This window comes from Vicugna pacos, chromosome 2 (genome assembly GCF_048564905.1).
Source record: "Vicugna pacos chromosome 2, VicPac4, whole genome shotgun sequence".
Lineage (NCBI taxonomy): Eukaryota > Metazoa > Chordata > Mammalia > Artiodactyla > Camelidae > Vicugna > Vicugna pacos.
In genome coordinates, this window is record NC_132988.1 from 82,672,571 (window position 1) to 82,681,288 (window position 8,718).

General features: G+C 43.3%; 1 protein-coding gene across 1 annotated transcript; it reads left to right on the forward strand.

Annotated features, from left to right (window-relative positions):
- The first annotated feature begins 375 nt into the window (after positions 1-375).
- On the forward strand, positions 376-8,485 carry SPINK2 (serine peptidase inhibitor Kazal type 2). Its single transcript, XM_006198154.4, has 4 exons — positions 376-532; positions 1,373-1,416; positions 7,403-7,512; positions 8,269-8,485. Exons 1-4 carry the CDS (start codon positions 454-456, stop codon positions 8,312-8,314), a joined length of 279 nt encoding a protein of 92 aa, XP_006198216.3. The 5' UTR covers positions 376-453; the 3' UTR covers positions 8,315-8,485.
- Positions 8,486-8,718: the final 233 nt, after the last annotated feature.

The following is an 8,718-nucleotide window of genomic DNA, read 5'->3' on the forward strand; positions in this document are numbered from 1 at the left end:
TGGAGTTCCCTGTGTCACCCCGTCCCTAGCACCTACACTAGAAAGCTTCTTGAGAGCAGTGACCTCCCTTGCTGAGTTCAGCCCCAAAACATTTCCTGGGACAGAGCAGATGCTCAGAAACTGAGGTTGACTGACAGAGCCATCCAGGGCTCTTACAAGGTTCTTGTTCGCTGCAGGGAGAGATGGTCCCCATAATCGTTTACTCCCGCCCTCCATGGGGCGAGGCGCTGACGTCTAGCAACCACCTCTCCTCTAGCTTCCTCTCCCTCCTTCCTCCCTTCTGCCGCCCCGCCCCCCCATCCTTTCCTGCTCCTCCCCCCTCCTACCTGCCTGGCTCATCTCCCCTCCGCCCCGTCCTCCCTCCGCTTACCGCCCCTCCCTCACCCCACCCTGTCGCGTGTCCGAACCGCGGGCGCCCTCCGAGTCGCGCGGGCGCGAAGCGCTCGGTGACCGATGGGCGGCCGCGGAGGGAGGATGGGGCTCGCGGCGCTGCGTTTGGTGCCGTTGCTCCTGGTCTGGTGGGACTCGGCAGGTAATGCTCCCCATTCGGCCGGCGGCCCTAGGACCGGCCGGCCAAGGAGCAACCGAAAGGGGGATCTCGCCGCAGCTGCCGCTCCCCGGAACCGGGCCTTGGCGTCGTTCGGCCGCACCCGTTACTGGCGGTTCCGGGCCGGCCCTGCGGTCCTCGAGGGACTCGAAGTTGGGAGTGTGCAGGGATGGCATTGTGCAGCCAGCAGCCCTCTTTAATTCTTGCTTGGGCTTCGTTCCCAGCATCTTCTTAGTGACACCTTGCTGTCTGCTCATTCTCCCTTCAAGCGGATTTTCTGGAGCCCAAGATCCGGAGTTGGGTGTTTATGGACCCAGGAGCCATACAGACCTCGGCAGGAGATGTACAGGAATCAGGAACTGTGAATGCTAAGCGTGCCAGGCACTCTGGGGCTCATGAAAAAGGGGCTTTTTAGTCCAGCCAGACTTGCCACCCATGTAAACTGGAGTTAAAATGTTAACACCTAATGTTAAGTTTCATGTTTATCACTCTGAGCCACAGAGGAAAAGAATATCGTGAATTAAGAGTTACTTCTCTGATTTTTGTTCCGCAGCTGTAAAGTCCTTCCCCAAGTAATCCTATTAGGGTGGTCAGTTACGGAACCAGTACCAAATGATTTCTGTGTGCCTGCTAGGAGGGGTGTCAGAACACAACTGAATATCCTTTTTTGGAGGGGGTGGGGAGGCTGGCTTGAAAGAAGCTTGGTATCTGAGGGAAAGGGAGAAGGTGTGGCCTGTATAAATCACCAGCCGGATTTTTAAAATTCCTTATGAACAAGAATTAACTTTAATCTCATCCTTTAAAATGTCTGTTTCCTTCTTGCAGCCTCTTTGAACGCTCAGTTTGGTGAAACTTCAGAATACAGAACGGTAAGTACGAAACCACTTGTATTGTTTCTACTAATACAGTGAAGCCCACAGTTGTTTGGGCTGGAGGCTGGTTTTCAGGTCTGACCTGCCACTTTTGAAACCACTGAGTGCTTCTCTAGCAACCAGATTCGCAGGCAGGGCTTTGGACACAGATCACAACGTAAATTTTGGTTGAAAATTAGGTCAGGCCTTGAAGGCCCTAGGGCTTTGTTTCCTTCAATATTTCCTTTAATGATTCAGAAGGTCCTAGGCCTAAAGATTATACTTTGTACTAGATATATATTATCAAATTAAATTCTGTGGAACTAAAGGAAGACCAACCAAATGAGAACAAGCAAAAGCTAGTTATAGAGCTAGATGGAACTAGTGAGTCAGCCAAGCCACCAGCATTTTGGCTGAGATTCAAAGGCAGAGGAGCGGGAAAGCTTTACAATGGGGAAAAGGGAAGACTTCAGGTGTGCCCTGATTGAGGCTGTTGGCATGGGGAAGCTGTAGGTTGGTTAACTAGATGCAGGCGTGCTATGTGGTTGGTTGGGAGTGCGTATTTGGTTTTCTCTGATTGGTTGGAAGTTGGAAGCGGGGACAAAATTTAGGGAAGCTAATAGTTATTACTCAAGCCCTGGCCATTTTGGGCTGATTGTTACAGAGGTTATTGTGTGGCTTCCTGGACTTCACTTGAGGTAGCCATCTGACTCCTGCCACGTCTGACTTACAGCAGGTGGCTTCCTGGGCTGGGCATTCTAAATAATGAGTTGGTTTCCTGGGTGGGCTGCTGCAGGTTGTGGGTCAGAGTTCTATTTAAATATCTGGTCTGGCACTGTTCATTTTATATTCAGTCTCTCAATTCTCACAATGACCTTGTAAGATAGACAGATACTATTATTTTACCTGTAAGGATTTGACCTCAGTGGGTTAGGTAACTTTGAATATTCAATTCAGTGTAGACCTTTTCCAGGAAGCCTTCCCATTCTGTTTTCTTCCTCCAAAGCAGACATAAACACATTTTCTCTGTGCTTCCATTCAACTTATATGGCATCATCAGAATCACCATGTTAGTGTAGGGGAGGAAAAAATCTTTCCTCTACCTTTCTAAGCTCTCAGCTGGGCATGCATAACATAGGACAGATTAACAAGAGAAAAACAAACAGCCATTTATTAACAAGTGCTTGGTGCATACATAGGGGAGCACTCAGAGATGAGTAACTCAAAGAGGTGGCTTAGAATTCTGGCTAATATAGCATCTTTAACAAAGAGCACCTACAGTCAACTTATCTTTGACAAAGGAGGCAAGAATATACAATGGAGAAAAAGACAGTCTCTTCAGCAAGTGGTGTTGGGAAAACTGGACAGCAGCATGTAAATCAATCAAGTTAGAACACTCCCTCACACCATACACAAAATAAACTCAAAATAACTTAAAGACTTAAATATAAGACAAGACACTATAAACCTCCTAAAAGAAAACATAGGCAAATCATTCTCTGACATAAATCTTAGCAATATTCTCCTAAGGCAGTCTACCCAGGCAATAGAAATAAAGGCAAAAATAAACAAATGGGATCTCGTTAAACTTACAAGCTTTTCACAGCAAAGGAAACCATAAGCAAAACAAAATGATAACCTACGAAATGGGAAAAAAATATTTGCAAATGATGCGACTGACAAAGGCTTAATCTCCAGAATATATAAACAGCTCATACAACTTAATAACAACCCCCCCCAGACAATCCAATCCAAAAATGGGCAGAAGACCTAAACAAGCAATTCTCTAATGGAAGACATATAAATGCCCAATAGGCACATGAAAAAAATGCTCAGTATCACTGATTATCAGAGAAATGCAAATCAAAACTACAATGAGGTGTCACCTCACACCAGTCAGAATGGCCATCATTCAAAAGTCCATGGATGATAAATGCTGGAGAGGGTGTGGAGAAAAGGGAACCCTCCTACACTACAGTGGGAATGTAGTATGGTGCAGCCATTATGGAAAATAGTATGGAGATTCCCCAAAAAGTTAAAAATAGACTTACCATATGATCCAGCAATCCCACTCCTGGGCATATATCCAGAGGGAACTCTAATTTGAAAAGATACATGCACCCCAGTGTTCACAGCAACATTATATGCAATAGCCAAGACATGGAAGTGACCTAAATGTCCACCAACAGATAACTGGATAAAGAAGCTGTGGTATATTTATACAAGAGAATACTACCCAGTAATGAAAAAGAATAAAATAATGCCATCTGCAGCAACATGGATGGATCTGGAGATCATCATCCTAAGTAAAGTAAGCCAGAAAGAGAAAAATGCCATGTGATACCACTCATATGTGGAATCTAAAAAAAGAAAAAAAGAGGACACTAATGAAGTCTACAAAAATAGAAACTGACTTGTAGACAATCTTATGGTTATTGGGGGAAAGCGGGTGGGAAGGGATAAATTTGGGAGTTTGAGATTTGCAAATGTTAACCACTATATATAAAAATAGATAAACAAATTTCCTCTGTATAGCACAGGGAACTATATTCAATATCTTGTAATAACTTTTAATGGAAAATATGAAAACAAATATATGTATATATATGCATGACTGGGACATAATGCTGTATACTAGAAACTGACACATTGTAACTGACTATACTTCAATAAAAAAAAAGAGCAATACATTTGTAGAAAAATGACTGGACAAAGGAAAATGATTTTCGGCTTCCAAGGGTGGCAAACAGTGGGAAGATAATATATAGGAGGAAACTAATGGCGTATGATTTGTCTGCAGATTCCTCAGGTGCCATCTCTGGGCTGATAAGAGTCCAGAGTCATTTCCAGTAAAGGAGAATTTATATCCTGCCTTTAAGCAGAAAAAGAAGCGATTAATCTGCTTCTTAACTGCCTTTAGCTCAGAATAATTTTTATGACATAGAGCCATATTTTCAGGGTGACATATACTGGTTTCCTTCAACGGTAAATACTTGTATACCATTTACTATGTGCCAAGCACCATTCTAAATGCTTTATGTAGAATAACTCGTTTAATCTTTTAGAGCACTGTGAGGTAGTTACCATTACTATTCCCTTGGTCAAGGTCGCATGGTAATGTGACCAATAGGGGTTCATCCCAGGCATTCTGACTCCAGACCTGGTACTCCTTACTAGCCCAGCATAGCACTGAATTGTAATTGCCCGTCTCCTCCTGGGCTGTATACTCCTGGGAGTCATGGATGATGTCTTATTTGTTGTTTGCTGCCCAGTCTCCAGCACTTCATGGGTGCTCAATAATACATTTGGTCATATGACTCAGTTTTCTTGAGTTTGAGTTTCTTTCCGAAAATGGGAATAATAACAGTAGAAACTCTATCAGCCACCCTCCATTTACGCAAGCTCACATACAACCTTCCCCTGTCTCTCTGAACGGTTCCTACAGCAGATCAATTACTCACTGGTTGTAGATGGACTACTGTCTTGTATGACTCCTCTCCTGGATGCCAGTAGAGTGTATTTCCCATCAGTGGAGTTACGTTCTTACCAAGACTCATGTGTGTGTTCACAAGCCTGTTACATGGGCCTCCACTCTTATTTTAATAAAAAATGTAAAGACAGCATAAACATGAGTGTGAAGAAATAAAGTAGTTTATATAAGAACTGTGTTGGATGCTTTTGAAAGACTAGCTAAAGGACGAATTACTAAAAAAAAATTGCTGTTGAATTAGGTGTAGGTAAAACAACTGTAAATAATGGGAAAAGATTTTTTAGAATCGTGTATTTCCTTGATTTGCCAGTGTCTTAAAAGTCTCACCATATTTTTAAATGGGGAGTTTTACTCCCCAGCAGACATTCAGATTGTCATTCTGGTTGTCATGACTGGGGAGTTGTTACTGGCATCTAGTGGATAAAGAACAGAGATGCTACTAAACATCCTACAATGCACGGGACAGCCTCACACAGCAAAGAGTTACCTCGTCCAAAATACAAAGGGGGTCGAGAAATCCCATTTTAAAGAAGCCAAAACAGGAAATCACAGGTGATTTATTCTGAGTATGATTTTTGCAGTGATAGCACACAGAACTCTAACTAGTTGAAACATTCAAAGGAAAGGTCTTGTGTCTTGTGTCAGTTAGGATTAAATTCAGCTGCAAGTAACAATGACTCAGAGTAACAGCTAACAGCACTGCCCATCCTAGAATGTGGCCTTCATCCTCCTGGTCTGTATGATAAACATGAGAACTCCAGGCGCCCACCAGCAGGACAGAGGAATGGACAAAGAAGGATAAAAACTGGAGGAAGCAGAGGACAGGCGCCAACTTTCTTTTAAAGGAGGTTCCCAGAGGCTACTGCACAATAATTCCACTTATATCCCATTGGTCTGTCCTGGATCACATGGTCATACCTAGCTGCAAGAAAGGGTATCTTATAGTAGGTAGCATTCCAGCTGGCCACGGGCCCTGTCATTGTCTTACATCAGAAGATTGGCAATTTTTGTTTTCATTTATATGTTTCAAGATAAAATGTTTAGGGTATGTATTATTTTTTATTCTTGTTTCCTTGCTTTAATTCACCTTTTCTATTAAATGACCGGTTACTGCTTGTCTCAGTCTCACTGGGGTAAGAGGGCCTCTTCTCTCCTGGGAGAGCAGCCCTGGAACGCAGCATCTCAGTGAGCCTGGGGCAGCCAGAGCACATCAGGCTCCTAAGTGGAGCACAGAGGACTGAACGGTGGGTAGAAAGGGGCAAAAAAAAAAAAGTTCCTTCAGAGTTTGGCCCATGGCCAGCCCTGCTCAGGTCTCTATGAATCCAGATAATATCAATGGAAAGGTATATTTCATTTATTCAGAGTGCAAAACAGGGTGACTTACTCTGAAGTGAGAAAAGGTGATCACTATTTACTAAAACAAAACAGAAATACATCAGGCCCTGTATTTCACCTTTTGTTACAGTGGGACTCTGCACACGTTGGTCTGATCACTGTGACCAGTTCTAGTCTTGGCCCTGCTGGAGACTATGGTCCTGAGCAAGATGTACGACCCCTCTGGCCTCAATTCCATCAAATCTGAGGGTTGAGTTCCATGACCTAATATCAGTTTCTTAGGGCTGCCGTATTACTACAAACTGGGTGGTTTAAACCATAGAAATTGGATTATCTCCCAGTTCCTGAGGCTAGAAGTCTAAACTCAAGGTATTGCAGGGTTGGTTCCTTCCAAGGGGTGTGAGGGACAATCTATTCCATCCCTCTCGCCTTCTCTCTGGTAGCCTCAGGCAATCCTTGGCTTGTAAACCACGTTCTCTCTGTGTCTTCACATGATCTTCCCTCTGTGCATGACTCTGTGTCCAGATTTTCCCTTTTATAAAAAGGACACTAGTCATACTGGATTAGGGCCCACTCTACTAACCTCATTTTAACTCGATTACCTATATAAAGACCCTCATACCTAATAAGGTCACGTTCTGAGGCACTGGGGGTTAGGACTCTAACATATCTGTGGGGCAGACACAATGAAGCCCATGACAACCCTTGAAGTCCTGTTCTGAACCTACTGCTTTCTTGAGCACTGCTGCTTAGATGCCAGTATCTTAAAAGTCCCGACAAGAAGACTAGATTCCCCAGCGCGTCTGGGCATTACTCCAGGGACTGAGGTAGCAGGCAGCAGGATATTCACGTGGCAATGGTAGTGACGAGCAAATTATGAAGCTGGAGGACAGTCAAGTAGGTACGGTGGCATGTCTTGGACTTTCATTTAAAAGTCAGCCAGACTGAACCTTCCTCTGAGGTCCTTTTCTTCAAGCATGAATTGACCCATTGCTTCAACATTGCACAGATTTTTACATTAGAAAAACCTTTTTTTTGTGGGGGGGAGAATAGAAACCTTTCTGTAGGATGTTTCTAGGAAATCCAGGAATACTTGGGTCTTTGTCCTCCCCTGAGCTATTTTGTGATGAGAATGTCTCAGGTTATTCTCCAATTTCTGTTTCCCTTTCTCTTTTCCAGCCAAATTGCTATCAGTATAAATTACCAGGATGTCCCAGAGACTTTAGCCCCGTGTGTGGAAGCGACATGTCCACTTACCCCAATGAGTGTACTCTGTGCATGAAAATCAGGTAACATAATTTTACAGTATAAATTAGCCAAGTTTTCTTCAGTTCTTTTCTTGCATTTCGATTCCTTAGGAAGTTGTGACTCTTTTTTTGGACATAAGAATCAAATGTGACATAGTAGTTCTGTTTTCATACTGACACTTAAAAGGACACAGAATCCTTCAGTGTATTTTCTAGATCAGTGTTAGAGAATGAGGTGTGTGACTAATCAGATAATTAAGTGATGTTACTCTCCAGGGATGTGCAGTTTCCCCAAATGAAGACTATATTTAGTAGTTGAATTCTGCAGAATGGTAAATGTTCTTTTAAATTCAGAGGACATGTGTAGGTGACCCACACACCCTGCACCACTAGTCAGAAAACAGGTCTCAATAAGTCTCCATGGTAGAATGCTCAGTAACAAATGTATTACACCCGATGCCCTCCCATGTAACACACCTGACCAGCTCAGATGGCCGTGGCTCCTCCTCCAGGTGAGCTGCTTTGTGTTTCAGGGCTCCGTTCTCTGACCTCGGTGAGTTACTAGGCCCTCTCTGAGTGACTTCGGGGGTAGCTCCCTGTGCCCTGGGGTGATGGAAACATGGTAGAGTTGGGCTTTCACCCTCACTGTTTCCTGGATTCAGCTTTAAAAATGATTAAGTAAGCGTCACCCTGGAAGAATCTAATGTATAATGACGTGAGCCTGTTTAATACAAATAGTGGGATGGTTTCAAGATGGTTGGGAATAAATGTCTTTTTAATGGTTTCTTCAATTTGCAGGGAAGATGGTCATGATATAAAAATAATCCGAAGTGGACCATGCTGATGGAGCAGTTTACAGAAGACCACTTTTGACTGTACACTAGATCAACTTCATTTTCCCTTTTTTTCTTTTCCTATGTTTCTTTGTGTGAAATTTGTTAACCCACATTTTCTGAGATGAAGTGTGGAAGAGAGCTATGGGCAGTGCCTGATAATTAAAACAAACAAAAAAATCCTTGTTTCTTGCCTTTTTTCCCTTGAGTTAAGCTTATTGCCCAGATGACTTATGTGTTACTTTATTTATTTGGAATAAAATCAGCAGTGTAATCAGTTACCACTGTTCTCTACTGAATACCTATTCCTACTCAGTAGGCTCACGTAGCTCCTTTCCTCTGAGGCAAAGATGAATTTCACTAAGGGAGGAGTGGAGTCACTGTTGAGAGGGCAAAGTTTATTCTTCTTCTGCAT

Bases quoted from the DNA above. Each gene is read 5' to 3' on its own strand.
- SPINK2 (XM_006198154.4), top strand. From the start codon at position 454: ATGGGCGGCCGCGGAGGGAGGATGGGGCTCGCGGCGCTGCGTTTGGTG. The intron at 533-1,372 runs GTAATGCTCCCC...TCCTTCTTGCAG, and splicing joins GGTCTGGTGGGACTCGGCAG to CCTCTTTGAACGCTCAGTTT. The intron at 7,513-8,268 runs GTAACATAATTT...TTCAATTTGCAG, and splicing joins ACTCTGTGCATGAAAATCAG to GGAAGATGGTCATGATATAA.